The sequence below is a fragment of the Phyllobates terribilis genome, unplaced genomic scaffold (assembly GCF_046119375.1).
Source record: "Phyllobates terribilis strain yellow unplaced genomic scaffold, ASM4611937v1 Scaffold_1__5_contigs__length_1240528914, whole genome shotgun sequence".
Taxonomy (NCBI): domain Eukaryota; kingdom Metazoa; phylum Chordata; class Amphibia; order Anura; family Dendrobatidae; genus Phyllobates; species Phyllobates terribilis.
This window is the reverse complement of record NW_027362761.1, coordinates 93,709,567-93,726,022: the sequence shown is the minus strand read 5'-3', so window position 1 is coordinate 93,726,022 and position 16,456 is coordinate 93,709,567. Positions and strand designations below refer to the sequence as shown.

At 44.3% G+C, this 16,456-nt stretch overlaps 1 protein-coding gene across 1 annotated transcript in view; it reads left to right on the top strand.

Moving 5' to 3' along the window:
* The window catches only part of SVEP1 (sushi, von Willebrand factor type A, EGF and pentraxin domain containing 1), a 469,484-nt gene that overhangs the window by 386,685 nt on the left and 66,343 nt on the right, over nt 1-16,456 (top strand). Inside the window, exons 39-42 of the mRNA XM_073664736.1 lie at nt 955-1,171; nt 2,593-2,748; nt 10,385-10,448; nt 11,649-11,822. Coding sequence (XP_073520837.1) covers nt 955-1,171; nt 2,593-2,748; nt 10,385-10,448; nt 11,649-11,822 — 611 coding nt within the window. The remainder of the gene's footprint in view (nt 1-954; nt 1,172-2,592; nt 2,749-10,384; nt 10,449-11,648; nt 11,823-16,456) is intronic.

The window sequence follows — 16,456 nt, the reverse complement described above, 5'->3', positions numbered from 1 at the left end:
CATATTCCAGTTTTAGAAAGTTTTTACCTTTTAATCATTTTAAAAGGTCTTAAACTGGTCATGCACATAAAGTTAGAATAGGAAGTATTGTGGCCGGTCAGTCATCATCACAGATTGTGAATTGTTCATACTTTTAACATGTTAAAGAGAATCTGTTAGCAGGATCAACCCTCCTAATCAGCCTATATGGGGATGCAAGTCATAGAAAGTTGAATAAAATTATACCTTGATATTTGAGATCAGATGTCTTATTCTAGAGAATTTCATGATTTTTTGTATGCAAACGAGTTGTTAAGACCTATGGGCCGGGCACTGATCTCCATAAAAATCTGCCTCCAGAGCTTATTTTAAAGGAACGAGGGTGTTACCTGTATGAACCAAGTAATGAATGCTGTGGAGGCAGATTCACATGCAGATCGGTGTCCGGCCCATAGTTGTTAATAGCTCATTTGCATATGAGGAAAATGTGGATTTCTCTGGAACAAGACATTGAATGGCAGATATCAAGGTATAATTTTATTAAACTTTCTATGACCTGCGTGCCCATATAGACGGCTTAGGGGGGTTACTGACTGATTCCCTTTAAACTGGCAGATCAAAAACATGTTTTAAAGATAAGTGCAATGTGCTTACACAAAGTGGCAAATTATGTAGCTATAATTGGCTAAACAAGCCACAGAACTCCCCCACTTTAATTTGACTGGACAAAAAATTCTAATATAACAGATCCCTCTATTGGTAGACAATAGTCAACGAATGATTGTTCCATGTATCATTTTAAATTGTTTTTGGCTGAAATAGTCACAATCAGACATTTTGGAAAATTTTAATCGAATTTGTATGGCCAGCTTTACACTTGTATTATGTAAACATATGTTAATAACATTTATGTATTCAGTTACATTATAGGTGTAAAGTATTTGTAATGTCAGATATTAAACATTTGTGTTTCAGATGTGAACATGGCTATGTAATGGATGGAGACGTGACCACAAAACGTTGTGTAGAGGATGGATCCTGGTCAACAGAGGAAATTACTTGTGTCCCAAGAAAATGTAAATTGCAGTCAGATACAGTCAAAATCAAGGCAGATTATGACATAAATAAAACCGTAACAGTCATATGCAAAACTGGTTATACGTTATCAGGACCAAGCACCTCAACCTGTATGGTAAATATATTTCAAATATACTTTCTGCATGAATTCTTCACTATTGTCAACATATCTGAGTACTATTATTGAAAGTAAACATTCATTGAGAAGCCATATTGAGTCCGTCTTGCTCAAACAGGGCTTGTTAAAGGGAATCTGTCACCAGGTTTTTGCCACCTAATCTGAGAGCTACATAATGCAGAGAGACAAAGGCCATGGCACCACTATCAGTATTCGGTCAGTATTTTTTCTCAGGAGTGGGAGCCAAAACCAGGAGTGGGTGATAAATGCAGAATTGGTGACTTGTTTCTATTATACCTTTTCTCTGATTGTTCCTCGCCTGGTTTTGGCTCCCACTCCTGAGAAAAAATACTGACCGAATACTGAACATATACTGATAGTGGGGCCATGACCAAACCCTGATTCTAGCAATGTATTACTAACTGAGCTGCTTGCTGCATTTTTATTAAAACCTGAGTTTTATCAGCAGGAGATTGTCACTAGAAAACTAATAAACATGCTGTAATGTAGTCCTTCTTATTCATGAGTTCTCTATAACCCACCACCATCACGCATTTGCCCGCTTTCTGCCTATATGCACAGTATACTCAGAAAGCTGTCAATTAGTGGTCTGGGCAGGGTTAAACAGAGCTCAGCATTCAGAGAAATGGCAGCAGATAAAATAGTGATTTAATTCAAACTGCAGCATCCAGCAAAGTAAGTGATGTATCGCTGGAATCAGTCTTTTAGCTTTTATGTAATACTACTCTCAGACGGGTAGCAAAAACATGGTGACAGATTACCTTTAAGAATATCAGGGTGCTCAGCTGAAAGAAGCAGAAGTACAAAAGTTGTACATTTGCAGTGCAGTTTCTTCAAATCCGCAACATGCTCATCCTGTTGCAAAAATGCCATAAATCTTAAGTACACTTTTGACCCTTTGCAATTCAGAGGTGAAATCAGCAGCAGAATCTTGCTTCTGATGCAGATTTGTTGTTATTTTTCCACGACAAATAATATCTGAGCCTGCTCTAAGGCCATGTACACGCGTTGAGTATTTGGTGAGCTTATTTCCCAAGCCTGGTTTTGGTTTACAAATACTGAGGTAAAAAACTCTCCAAATTTTCATTGGGTGCAGTAGCCTAAGTGTGAATTCACATCTTTGTTACATTATTCCATGTGCACACGTTGAGAATTTGTTCAGTTTTTTACCTCAGTAAGCTAGGCCCCTTTTTTGACTCCACGACATCTGTGATGGAGAAGGGATCTGGCTTATCTAGCTAATTTCGGTAGTTTACTGCCTGTTTTCTGTAGGGTGCCTTGTTTCAACTTAGATTTCATTTGGACTTTCTGACATCAAACACAGAACCTCCCCTTAAAACATGATACTATTTAAATCACACATGCCGTTATTAAAATTGCTTGTATTCATCATTTAGACAGATGGTAACTGGTTACCCCCTTTGACTGATGACGTGTGTTCCCCCATATCCTGTGGGCAACCTTCTGCTCCTGACCATGGCACAGTGCTTGGCACGAGATATTTCTACAAAGACACCGTTCTCTACCAATGTAATGCTGGATATGAAATACATGTAAGTGCATATTAATCACTGTATTTTGTTTATTGACATCACTATGATGAATAATTTCACATATACGGTATACGGGTCAATTATGTAAAGCTTTACAAATCCTTTTGGTGCTGACCTGGCTTTGTTCTCCATTTGCCAAGCACCAGATCTCTGTGGAAATTCTCTTCTACTTGGAGCTTCCTTCCCAAGTTGGTGGGCATATTCAAGTGAATGACGATGTAATATTTTTTTTACCCATCTTCTTCATTCGCTAGACTGTTCTGATGTCTTATAATAGGTCAGCACTACAAATGGGTGGATCGATTCGTGGGACTCTGGTCCATCAGGCAGGTTTGAAGTCTCTGGTCACTGGATGGGAGGCTAGGGAATCTCTTACCCTCTGGGATTCCCAACACGGTTTTTAATTAGCCGGGTCATGATGACGTCGTACCAGCCCTGGCTAATCAAATGCTGTGTTGGAAAGTAAGAATGTAATTTTTCTAGTGGCTGTGTCCCCTACATACTATGTGTGTAGTATATACGATCAGTTTGGGCTGATAGACTCCCTTTAATTACATCTATTTTGTGTGCATCTATAAACTTGAGAACTGACCTCTTAAACTTTAAGAAGTGTCATAACCGTGGCACATTTACAAGATTCATTGGAATTCACATATTATAACAGAAGGCATTTTAAAGCATCCAAATGCTGCCTAATTTACAGGAACAAAAGAAGAGAAAGCCTTAAAGATAGAGTAATTGATGATAAATTACACTCATGCATATTTCAAACAAGCCAAATGTTTCTTAAGGATCATAGGCACACTTCTGAGGAAGAGAATAAACTACATAAGCTTTCAAGTTTTTTTTTTTTTAAAAATGTCCTGCAGAATTTTACCTATTATTTAAAGGGACAGTGGCAATAATTTTTGAAGAAAATATATATGAATTTTATTGTGGTGAGCAAACTGTTATCATTAGTGCAAGGGATCAGCTCTCTGGTAGGTGCTGGTACACACAAAGGGATCCGATTTCTTTAGTTCAAACACAGAAGAGGTTTATTAAGTATCCATAAAACAGTCAGGGTAACAAAAAAAACAGCCTTTTTGTGAAAGTGAAAACATAAAGTAAATAGTACATACAGTAGTGGTTTGCCTGCTCAGTGTTACGGGTCCGGATGGTGGACCCACTGTGCCATGGTGCAATGAGGGACCAGAGGGGCGCAACTAAGGACCCACCCGGACAGACCCTGGCTTCACGGCGGCTTAGTTAACTCCGTGAGCCAAGGAGGGACCGGAAAAGTGGACCAGGTGCCACTCTGGGACCGACCTTGAGAGAACAGACAACTCCCACGGGATTGGCAGCTGAAGCGGACAGGCACGGCAGATGGTCTGGCAGATGAGCACGGCTGGTAGGCAGGCAGGTAGCGCAGGTGGACGGACAGGCTCGGCTGGTAGGCTGATAGACGGGCACGGCTGATAGACAGGGTGGCGGGCACGGCTGATAGGCTGGTGGGCACGGCTGATAGACAGGCTGATGGGCACGGCTGATAGACAGGCTGGCAGGCAAGCACTGGGAACTGAGGGCTGGAGAGAGTGTTAGACAAAGCAAACTACAACATTGCACAGGCACCTCCATTTTGGAGGAGGTGCCTTATATAGCAGATGTCCTCCGGCCATTGGCCTGGAACAATTTAGGACGGTGTGCGCGGCCCCTTTAAGAAACAGGGAGTGCACGCGTGCATGCCAAGGGATCTGCGCGCGGTGCGCGCACCCCAGGAAGACACGATGTGGGAGCAGGAGGGAGGAGCAGAGGATGCCGGACCAGGGCTGCGGTGGTAAGGGGAGCGGCGTTTCCTCCGGGCAGAAGGCAGAGATGCTGACGCTACAGTACCCCCCCTTTACGCCCCCTCTTCTTCAAGCCCGGAATAAATGTTTCCGGAAGAAGAGGAGCATGAATGTTCTACCTGGGCTCCCAAGATCTCTGCTCAGGGCCAAACCCCTTCCGATCCACAAGAAAGAAAGTCTTTCCTCTTATCCTCTTGGTAGCCAGAATGTTCTCTACCTCAAAAACATCCTCAGCGGAGACTGGAACAGGAGTGGTACCTGAATCATCAGAGAAGGAATTGAGGACGACAGTCTTGAGGAGAGATACATGAAAGGAATTGGGGATCCGTAACGAGGCAGGGAGTTTCAACTTGTACGCCACCGGATTGATTCGACTCAAAATTTCGAAAGGGCCGATGAACCGTGGACCCAACTTATATGAAGGTATCTTGAGGCGAACATACTTGGATGATAACCAAACCTTGTCCCCTGGACGGAGTACTAGCGGCTCCAGACTTCTCTTGTCTGCATGTCTCTTCATCTGCTCAGAAGACTGTAGCAATGAAGACTTTGTGTCCTCCCAGATCACAGAAAAGTCTTTATCAAGAGATTCCGCGGTGGGATTATCAACAGAAGTGGAAACAGGAAACGGAATATTGGGATGCTGATCGTATACCACAAAAAAAGGAGACTTGGCAGAGGATTTACTCACATGATTATTGTAGGAAAATTCGGCCCAAGGCAGGAGTTCCACCCAGTTGCTATGGTGGGTGTTGACTAAGTGCCGAAGGAAGCTAGTGAGGATCTAATTGGTATGCTCAACCTGGCCATTAGCCTGTGGATGATAAGCCAAAGAGAAGTCTAATGCAACATTTAGCAGCTTGCACATGGCTCTCCAGAAGCGTGAAGTAAACTGGACCCCTCTATCCGAGACAATATGAAGAGGTAGATGTGCTGAAAGAACACTTTAGCAAGCTGTGGCGCAGATGGTAGACGAGTTAGAGGAATGAAGTGAGCCATCTTGGAGAAGCGGTCAGCAACAATCCAAATGACAGTACACCCGGCCGATACAGGAAGGATTTCGTGATGAAATCCATCGCAATATGCTGCCACGAAGCGGAAAGCACGGGTAAAAGAAGCAGTGGACCCATCGAAAGTTGCCTAGGAGTCTTGTTTCGGGCACAGGAAGAGCAGACAGAGACAAAATCTGCAACATCCTTGCGTATGGTCGGCCACCAATAATGTCGGGAAATAAGCAGAGACGTTTTCCTCTGTCCGGCATGGCCTGCCAGTTTAGACGAATGACCCCAAAGTAGGACCCTCTTTCTATCCGGAGCTGCCACGAAAGTCGTACCTGGGGGAAGATGAGACAGATCAAACGGACGAACAGTAGTTATTTTTGAGGACTCAATGTTGTGTTGAGGCTCCTCCTCTTGGTCAGTTGACAGAAACGATCTGGAGAGCACGTCTGCCTTGATATTCTTATCTCCCTGCTGGAAGTGGAGAATGAAATTGAAGCGGGCAAAAAATAGGGACCATCTGGCCTGACAAGGATTAAGTCGTTGAGCAGACTGCAAGTAGGCAAGATTCTTATGGTCCGTGTAGATGACCACAGGATGCAGGGCCCCCTCCTGTAGGAGCCGCCACTCTACCAGCGCCAGTTTGGTGGCCAGAAGTTCCCAATCTCCAATGGAATAGTTGCGTTCCGAGGGTGAGAAGAGCTTGGAAAAGAAGCGGCAGGTCACTCTTCGTCAAGATGAGGATTTCTGGATGAGAACTGCTCTGGCCCCTGAGGAAGTGGCATCAACCTCCAGGAAGAACTGCTTGTTACAGTCAGGATGATGAAGAACCGGAGCAGAAGAGGCTTGTTTCATGGACACGAAGGATTCTTCCACCTCTGGAATCCATTCCTTAGGATTGACCCCTTTGCGGGTCAGAGCGGAGATGGGAGCAGTCCGGGAGGAAAAATGAGGAATGAACAGGCGATAATAATTAGCAAATCCCAGAAACCGCTTTATAGCCTTCAACCCATCAGGTTGGGGCCACTTTAGGACAGCAGACAGCTTCTCGGGATCCATGATGAGTCCGGTCTCCGAGATTATGTACCCCAGGAAGGGAAGAGATGTCTGTTCGAAAACACATTTCTCGAATTTGGCATACAGGCGATTCCTCCTGAGCCTCTTCAATACCTGTCTAATGTCTCTTCGATGTGAGGGCAGATCCGACGAGAACACCAAGATATCGTCCAGGTACACTACCACGCATGAATATAGAAGATCTCAGAAGTTGTCATTCACCAGTTCCTGAAAGACTGCTGGTGCATCTCAGAGTCTGAAGGGCATCACACAGTACTCGTAGTGGCCATCCCGAGTGTTGAATGCCGTCTTCCACTCGTCACCTTGGCGAATCCGGATCAAATTGTATGCGCCACGGAGATCAAGCTTAGTAAAGACCTTGGTGGCCTTGAGGTGATCAAACAACTTGGAGATGAGAGGCAGAGGATACTTGTTTTTGATGGTAATCTGATTTAGACCCCTATAGTCAATACAAGGGCGAAGAGAGCCATCCTTCTTCTTGACTAAAAAGAATCCTGCTCCAGCCGGAGAAGAGAATTTCTGAATAAATCCGCTAGCAAGATTCTCTTCAATGTATTCGGACATGGCACGGGTCTCGGCCAACGGCAGGGGGTAAATTCGACCTCGCGGTGGTGAGGCACCAGGAATGAGATCGATAGGACAGTCATACGGCCTATGAGGGGGAAGTGTCTCATCCTCCTTCTTGTCAAAGACATCAGTGCATGACCAGTAGGGTGCTGGCAAACCGGTCAAATTAGCTTAAGTGGAATGAGGTTAAGCAGGACGGACAGGAACCAAGCAGGTTTTGTGGCACTCCTGGCCCCAGCGGAGCACCTCTCCCAAACTCCAATTCAAGATTGGCTCGTGTCTCTGAAGCCAAGGCAGTCCAAGCAGCAAAGGATGAGAGAGGCCGGACAGCACGTAGAGGGAGATTTTCTCCAAGTGTAGCATACCAATCTTGAGAACTACAGGCTCGGTGGCAAATATGATGGATTCGGAAAGGGACCTCCCATCCACTGAAGAAACCGCCAATGGATCCGAAAGACGTTGAATTGGGATCCAATACTGTTCCACAGTTGAATAATATTGCCAGCGGCACCGGAATCCAGATAGGCAGTCTCGAAAAAATGTATCTTACCACAGGTTATTGACACAGACAGAGTCAGGGATGGAGAGGAAGGATTTTTTGCCCAGGATGATCCCTCCAAGCAATCCTAGGCACTGGAGTTTCCCAGTCTTTCTGGATAAGAGCAGATTTGATGCTCCAAACTGCCACAGTAAAAGCATCTTCCCTCGGTGCGGCGGGCCTCCTGGTGAGACTTGACCATCTTTACGTGGTCTACCTGCATAGATTCAGGGATGGATGCCGAGGCAGGGGCTTGTGGAGAGACTGGCCTTTGGAACATTGGTGCAAGGCGTGGAGATTTCCTCTCACAGATCACCTCCTTAGAACGCTCATGGAACCTGATGTCGATCCGTGTGGCCAAAGACACCAGGTCGTCCAGAGAGGTGGGTATGTCACGACTGGCTAGTTCATCCTTGATTCATCCTGAAAGAACTTCCCAAAAGGTAGACACCAGAGCCTCATTGTTCCAGGCAAGTTCAGAAGCGAGGGTGAGGAAATGCACAGCGCAATGGCACACCGTGAGGTTCCCTTGGCGTAGATGAAGAAGAGAGGAGGCAGTTGAGGACGTGCAGCTGGGCTCATCGAAAACCCTCCGGAATGCCACAAGGAAAGCCTGGAGGTTAGACACCAGAGGATCCTCTCTCTCCCATAGAGGATTGAGCCATGCCAACGCCTCTCCAGTCAGATGAGACATGACGAATGCCACTTTAGCCCAGTCGGAAGTGAACTGATGAGCCAGAAGCTCAAAGTGCAGCGTGCACTGGTTGATGAAGCCCTGACATAGAGCGGGATCCCCACCAAAGCGTGGAAGGGCAAATAGTTGGGGTCCAAAGCTGAATGCCACACCACCACTGGGTTGAGGTGCCGCCGGAGCGGATGCCGCTTGGTTAGAGGCGGACACAGCAGGGGTGGACAGTGCATCCAAGCGGCTGTTTACAGTCCGCAGATAGGAAAGGATTGTATCCTGTTGAGATCTCTGGCGGGAGACGTCTTGGTACATGTCAGAGAGCGAGGGAGCCTTGGAGCCACCTGATTCCATAGCCTATGCAAACTGTTACGGGTCCGGATGGTGGAACCACTGTGTCGTGGTACAAGGAGAGACTAGAGGGGCGTAACTAAGGACCCACCCGGACCCATCCTGGTTACATGGCGGCTTAGTCAATCCCATGAGGGAGGGACCGGAAAGGTGGACCAGGTGCCACTCTGGGACCGATCTTGAGAGAGCAGGTGACTCCCATGGGATTGGCAGCCAAAGTGGACAGGCACGGCAGATGAGCACAGCTGGTAGGCAGCCAGGTAGTGCAGGAAGACGGACAGACTCGGCTGACAGGCTGACAGGCGGGCACGGCTGATAGACAGGCTGGCGGGCACGACTGATAGACAGGCTGGCGGGCAAGCACTCGGACCTGAGGGCTGGAGAGAGTGTTAGACAAAAAAACTGCAACATTGAACAGGCACCTCCATTTTGGAGGAGGTGCCTTATATAGCAGATGTCCTCCGTCCATTGGCCGGGGATATTTTTGGACGGTGCGCGCTGCCCCTTTAAGAAACAGGGAGAACGTGAGTGCCCTAAGAACAGCGCCCGGGGATCTGCGTGCGGTGCGTGCACCTCGGGCAGACACAGCGTAGGAGCAGGAGGGTGGAATAGAGGATGCCGGACCAGGGCCGCGGCGGTAAGGGGAGCGGAGTCTCTGCTAGTGTCCAGGTTAGTGTCCAGCCCTTTAGTCCTTAGCAAAGATAGACAACATTGAAGATCTGCACACCTCCACTCACAGACACCAAATGAGGCAGGTGAACTGCTTTTTATAGCCCGTTCCAAGACTTGAAATTGGAGATAAGTGAGAAGCCAATCCCAGCTGGCTCTTTCAGCTGCTCGTAAAACTCGGACCCATGAATCCGGGCCCATAGAAAAATCCTCTCAGCACTATATGTGCTGGAGCCTACTTCTCCAGGTTCTACATCACCTAGGCTTGACACCTCAGGGACACATACCTACCGTCCAGGACCTGTCGAGCTGCCATCTTACATCAGGCATCAGTCTATTATTACATTGTTGTAAAACAATAATAAGTATACCTACCTTATAGATCCTTCATGCCCCACTTATAATGCTGCCCTACATTGCCCTGATTTGTCTATTCAGCCAGAGCATGACGTACTCAGACCAGCTCTGTACATCCTGTTCCTCTCTTATGAACATGTTGGTCACAACTTGGCCAGTGATTGGGTGCTGTAGTCACATGCATGTCCCGGACAGAAGGACAACTGGAGAGCAATGGGGAAACCTAGTAGTGTGAAAAGAAGAGGGACAGAGATCGGTAAGGTGAGTTGAAGATGAATTCTAGTTTTTACTAAAATATATTGTAGTCATACGTCAAAGCACTAATTTCACATACTAGTGCTCTGTGTCAGAGTTGTATAATAAATGCCAGGCATCAGATCAGGTCAGATTCTGGGAGGCACTTGATATCTTGAAAACAAGAGTAAATGATGGGTTTCTGCTACAGGCCAATAAAGGCACATACCTATCCAAAGGAATGAATATGAAACTTAGCCAATAAAACTTTTTTTCTGTTCTTCTGTTCTTCTTCATTTTTATGTTTATTGATTTTGTATTCTCTTTTTTTTAGGGTCCAATTGAAAGAGTTTGTGAGGCTAACAAATCATGGAGCGGAGTGGAACCTCAATGCAAACGTAAATGAACCTCAATGCAAACGAATGTTATAACAGCTGTTAAATAGTGTCTACTTGAGAACTATTTGTGCAGTTCTCATGACCATATTGCGACCAGCTTTTCTAGTCTTTCATAGGAAAATTTCCAACCCAAATTAACAGCATCATTTATTCTTCAAATGCTGTTAGTTCAAATCAGGAGACTCATAGTACGACCGGGAGTTGTTGTCGTAATATGAACCAGAAATATGACAATTATATGTAAATTATGTCAATCGGCCCATAGAGTGACAAGATTGCCAATTACGAGTCATGCATATGGCAGAACCTTCACAGGCTTCTTCAAAGCCATGATATTTCTCTTTAATGGTGATTCCATATGGCACCATCTTAAGGAGGTATTTTTCTTTAGAAGCATTGCTCCAAGTGGCATCTAGTGTAATATTGCACAATTATTCTCTGTCAGGCTCATACAGAAACCAACAAAAAGATTTAGCTGGAAAGAAAATGTTTAATATCGGGTTAAGAATTTCTGCTAGGGTCAGACATTGAATTATAGGCCAGTTACTTTTCCTAGAACATTGCCTTTAAGACGCCATATTCCTTTTAATTTGACAGAATTTTCTAATGGCATATGGTAAACTCAACTTTGATTTTTTTTTTACTCTAGAGTGGCTCTTACTGATTTTTAAACTGCTTTTCACATATTTATTCATTATTCCGATGGGAGATAAGACAAGATTAAAGGGGTTGCCCAGCCTTTAGGTACAAGTCTCCAGTCACTCAATGTCACTACAGACTTGTGAATTCTCACATCGTGTACACTGCACACTGTGAGGATTCTCCGGTGCCGGGAGAAGGTGGTCTATATGACTAAGTATGTGATTTGCATACTTTCAGCCACATTACAACTAGACTGTATCTAGCCTTGCTCAATACACTTGCATAGAGTGAGGATGCACACATCTTGTCGGCACGTGACCGGATATATGCAAATCACATACTTGCAGTCACTCACCCACTGCCGCCTCTGGAGAATCCTCACCGCACGCAGTGCAGTTGATGTGAGGATTAAGATGACTGCAGTCACATAGAGTGACTTCAGACTTGTTAGCTGAGGCTAGACAACCCCTTTAATATACTGATTGTGCATATTGTTATTCCAACATTATATTTTAGCTTTTTGATTTTAATAACTATTTAAAAATGTTTTATCTGTAGGGATATCTTGTAATGCTCCAGGAAAAATAGAGAATGGTCTCATTCAGGGCAAAAGCTATTTTTTTGAAGATGAAATTCACTATAGTTGTAACCAAGGATTTGAACTTCATGGACCAAGCCATAGTATCTGTCATGTGGATAAACAATGGCGCCCATCTCTTCCTACGTGTGTGAGTAAGTAACTAAGTGTATCTTCATTAGAGAAACAAAGTTTGTCCAGATAGTCACCCTCGTAATATTTAGGTTAATTTACTAAAGATTATATTTTTTAAAGATTTCTTTTAATTTGCCAACTCTGCAAAGTCTGTAACGGCTAAGTTTTCACCTACTTATTATCTATTACGCCATGGTATACAATACAAATAAAAAGCTATTATATTCTGATCTCCACTGAAATTACAACAAAATTTGTGGAATAATGGAAATCAACATGTTAATGTTATGCAAATGATGAAAAAATGGAAACATCATTTTCAAAACATCTCGAGATACAAAGTATCGAGTATGAGCATCATACACAGGAATACACGCACTTTCACGCCTTGATGTCATATTAATAAGATTATTAATGGTTGTCTGAGGAATGTTCTGCCACTCTCCACTTGGGCACACAAATCATCAAGATCCACCAGTGGCAGCTCCCTTTGCAATTGCTGCACGTCCTAGATGTGCTTGATCGGAGGCAATTCTGGAGATGCTGCAGGCCATGGTAGGACATTTCGTACCTAAAAGTACCTAGCATGAGCAATGTGCAGCCTGGCATTGTTGAGTTGAAAAACTGTTCCTGGGATTGGCAATTACAAAGGGAGCATGGCAGAACATTTCTCAGACAACCATTAATATCCTCATTGATATCATGCCAAGGTTTGTAAGTGCAGGGATTTCTGTGTGTGGCATGATCACCATCATTTGCATATCATCATCATTTGCATATCGTTAACATGTTTATCGATCTTATGATTTCTATAATTCCACAACTTTTCCTTCATAGTTTTGCAATTCCAATATTGAGGAGTAAAAAATATTGGGAAAAGTTGATAACAGTAGCATAAATTGTTCCATTCAACATTCCATGAAGAAATTATGACCACAACAGGCAACAAGGTGATGTATTTTTTCATTTTTTTTCACAAATTGGAGATTCAAAAAGATCAGTGAATTAGTGAATTTGATAGTAAGTTTTCAACCACCATGTGGTCATAAGGCACGAATACACAGATTAGCTCCAAATGTATTATTTATGTAACTATCCTAAAACACTTATTTAAATACTGCCAGTATTTTCAAAGCAAGTGATTGACTTCAAGGGGGTTGCAGCTTGGTCTGGTATACTTAAAGAAGCCCTCTCATGAACTTTTTTTCACTAAACATGTGGTGTACATGTGTATGTAATGTAGCATGAGTGTATTAATATGCTCACCTACTGCTGCTTTCTCAGCGCCGGTCTGCTCTTATTCTTAGTGATGTCACCGCACTTCAGACTATCCGGTCACTCTATGCGTTATGCATGACCTGGAAGTCTCTTTTACAATGCCAGCCTATGGAGCCACATTCTGATGTTCTACAGGCTTACACTGTTAAAGTCACTTCTGGGTCACACAGAGCACAGTGTGACGCAGAATATCTGCAGAGCGGTGACATTGCTGAATGCTGCTGGATTCTGGAGAGAGCAGTGGTAATTTATTTAGTTATTTTATTGACTTATATAGCGCCACTAATTCCATAGCGCTTTACAGACATTATTGGCACTGTCCCTATTGGGGCTCACAATCTACATTCCCTATCAGTATGTCTTTGGAGTGTGGGAGGAAACCCACACAAACACGGGGAGAACATACAAACTCCTTGCAGATGTTGTCCTTGGTGGGATTTGAACCCAGGACTCCAGCGCTGCAAGGCTGCAGTGCTAACCACTGAGCCACTGTGCTGTCCCTATATATATTTGTTATTAACACACTTACATTACAATACATTCACATACGCGTATACATGTTTAGGGGGAAAAATAGTTCATGGGAGGGCTTCTTTAAATGGGGTTATTCTGCAGTTTTGTGCCCTTTGTGGCCTGGAGTGCTACACTGCAGAGAAAACCCCTAAAAGATGAAATCAGCTCTGTGTTGTTGTAATGCAGGTGACTGGTTGAAACCACAGATATTACTAGGCAACAACAAGGAGTGATCGATAAAATTCTATTTAAATGCAATAGTAATTTTACAGTAATTTAAAGTAACTCTGAACAATTAGCGATAATAACAAATCAACAATAAAACAAATAACAATAAGCTTGGAATATCAAATATACTGTTGTGCTCAAAAGTTTACATACCCCGGCAGAATTTTTGATTTCTTGGCCTTGTTTCAGAGAATATGAATGATAACAAAAAACTTTTTCTCCTCTCATGGTTATTGCTTGAGTGAAGCCATTTTTGTCAAACTACTGTGTTTTCTCTTTTTAAATCTTAATGACAACCAAAAACATCCAAATGACCCTGATCAAAAGTTCACATACCCTGATGATTTTGGCCTGATAACATGCACAGAATTTGACACTAATGGATTTGAATGGCTACTAAAGGTAACATCCTCACCTGTGACCTGTTTGCTTGTAATCAGTGTGTGTGCATAAAAGCTGAGTGAGTTTCTGGGATCCAGACAGACTCTTGCATCTTTCACCCAGCCACTGACATTTCTGGATTGTGAGTCATGGGGAAAGAAAAAGAATTGTCAACGGATCTATGGGAAAAAGTATAACACAGGAAAGGGATACAAAAAGATATCCAAAGAATTGATAATGCCAATCAGCAGTGTTCAAACTGTGATTAACAAATGGAAAATCAGGGGCTCTGTAAAAACCGAACCACGGTCAGGTAGACCAACAAAGATTTCAGCCACAACTGCCAGGAAATTTGTTTGGGATGCAAATAAAAACCCACAAATAACATCAGCTGAAATTCAGGACTCTCTGAAAACTAGCGGTGTGGCTGTTTCAAAATGCACAATAAGGAAGCACTTTAAGAAAAATGGGCTGCATGGACAAGTCTCCAGAAGAAAGCCATTACTGCGCATTACCATTCCTACAGTAAAGCACGGAGGTGGATCGCTGATGTTTTGAGGATGTGTGAGCTACAGAGGCACAGGAAACTTGGTAAAAGTTGAAGGAAAGATGAATGGAGTACGTTATCAGCAAATACTGAAGGCAAATTTGCAGTCATCAGCCCGGAAGCTGCGCATGGGACGTACTTGGACGTTCCAACATGACAACGATCCAGAACACAAGGCCAAGTCGACCTGTCATTAGCTACAGCAGAACAAAGTGAAAGTTCTGGAGTGGCCATCTCAGCCTCCTGACCGCAATATCATTGAGCCACTCTGGGGAGATCTCAAGCTCGCAGTTCATGCTAGACAGCCCATGAACTTACAGGAACTGGAGGCTTTTTGCCAAGAAGAATGGGCAGCTTTACCATCTGAGAAAATAAAGAACCTCATCCACAACTACCACAAAAGACTTCAAGCTCTCATTGATGTTAGAGGGCAGGAGCCAATACACGGTATTAAGAGCTGGGGTATGTGAACTTTTGATCAGGGTCATTTGAATGTTTTTGGTTGTCATTAAGATTTAGAAAGAGAAAGCACAGTAGTTTGACAATAAATGGCTTCACCCAACCAATAACCATGAGTGGAGAAAATTTTTTTTTGTTATCGTTCATATTCTCTGAAACAAGGCCAAGAAAGCAAAAATTCTGCTGTGGTATGTAAATTTTTGAGCACAACTGTAGTCTCACTATATAACGTTAATGTTCCTTTAACAAGGGTGGTGCACCCATTCGTGGGAGTCATCACGTGAGTTCCTTCTGCAGTTCTGGCCCTAGCGGGGGTCACCGGGTTTTCCCACTAGGACTCAAGTCTCTCTCTGACATAGTCTATTAAAGGACGTTGAGCCTCCCACGCACCAACCGGCCCCGTCCCAACCTGTGGTCCTAATCCCAGCCGACCTCGGTTCCATAGGTTATAACTGGAAGTGACAACCTTCTCACTTGCGTTGTCCCTCTGCAATTGCAGGTGTGCCTCTCCTGTTGCAGTCTCCTCGAGGATCTTCTCAGCTTGACCGTCGGCGGAAATCTCTTGGGCTAGGGTCAGAAAGGACTGGGCCTCGGCTCCTGATGGGAGACATCTGGTCTCCAAGGCTTGACCGGTGTAGGGCGCAGGTCCTGGTCTTGACCGGCTTAGGCTGAACTCTGAGTCTCACCAGGCATCGTCTGGACCTTGTCTGCAAGCAGCCAGGACCCTGCAGGCACACACTTCCTGCTGCGGCCTATCACTCTGACTACAGCCTCTTCTCCTATGCACATTAGCACCTTGCGCTCTCTTGGCACCAAAGCCTCCTGCAATTTGGCGCTCAGGGGTTTTATATCCCGGAACTCTGTCATGAAAGGCACCTGAGAGGGTCCAGCAAAAGAACTCACTCCCCCTGAAATTCTTCTGGTGCAATTTGGTTCCACTTGATTTTGCCTGGCCAGCAGATGGCAGTCTCTCCTCATTAATGGCACATCATGCAAGATATATTCAGGAATATCATTGCTTTGTATTAAATTATCCTCATTCTGAAGTTTTAGGGGATTCCTGGGAGTTAGTGGAGTCCCAGTGCTGTTGCCACTAGAGGGAGTAGAAGGATGTGGGGGAAAGGTGTTGTGGATAGTGAAAGAAGGGTGGAAAGTGGGGGGCACAGTGCTGCTACCAATGGAGAAGTAGTAGTGGGGACATAGTGCTGTGGACAGTGGAAGAGGGATGGTAAGTATGTACAGTGCTTC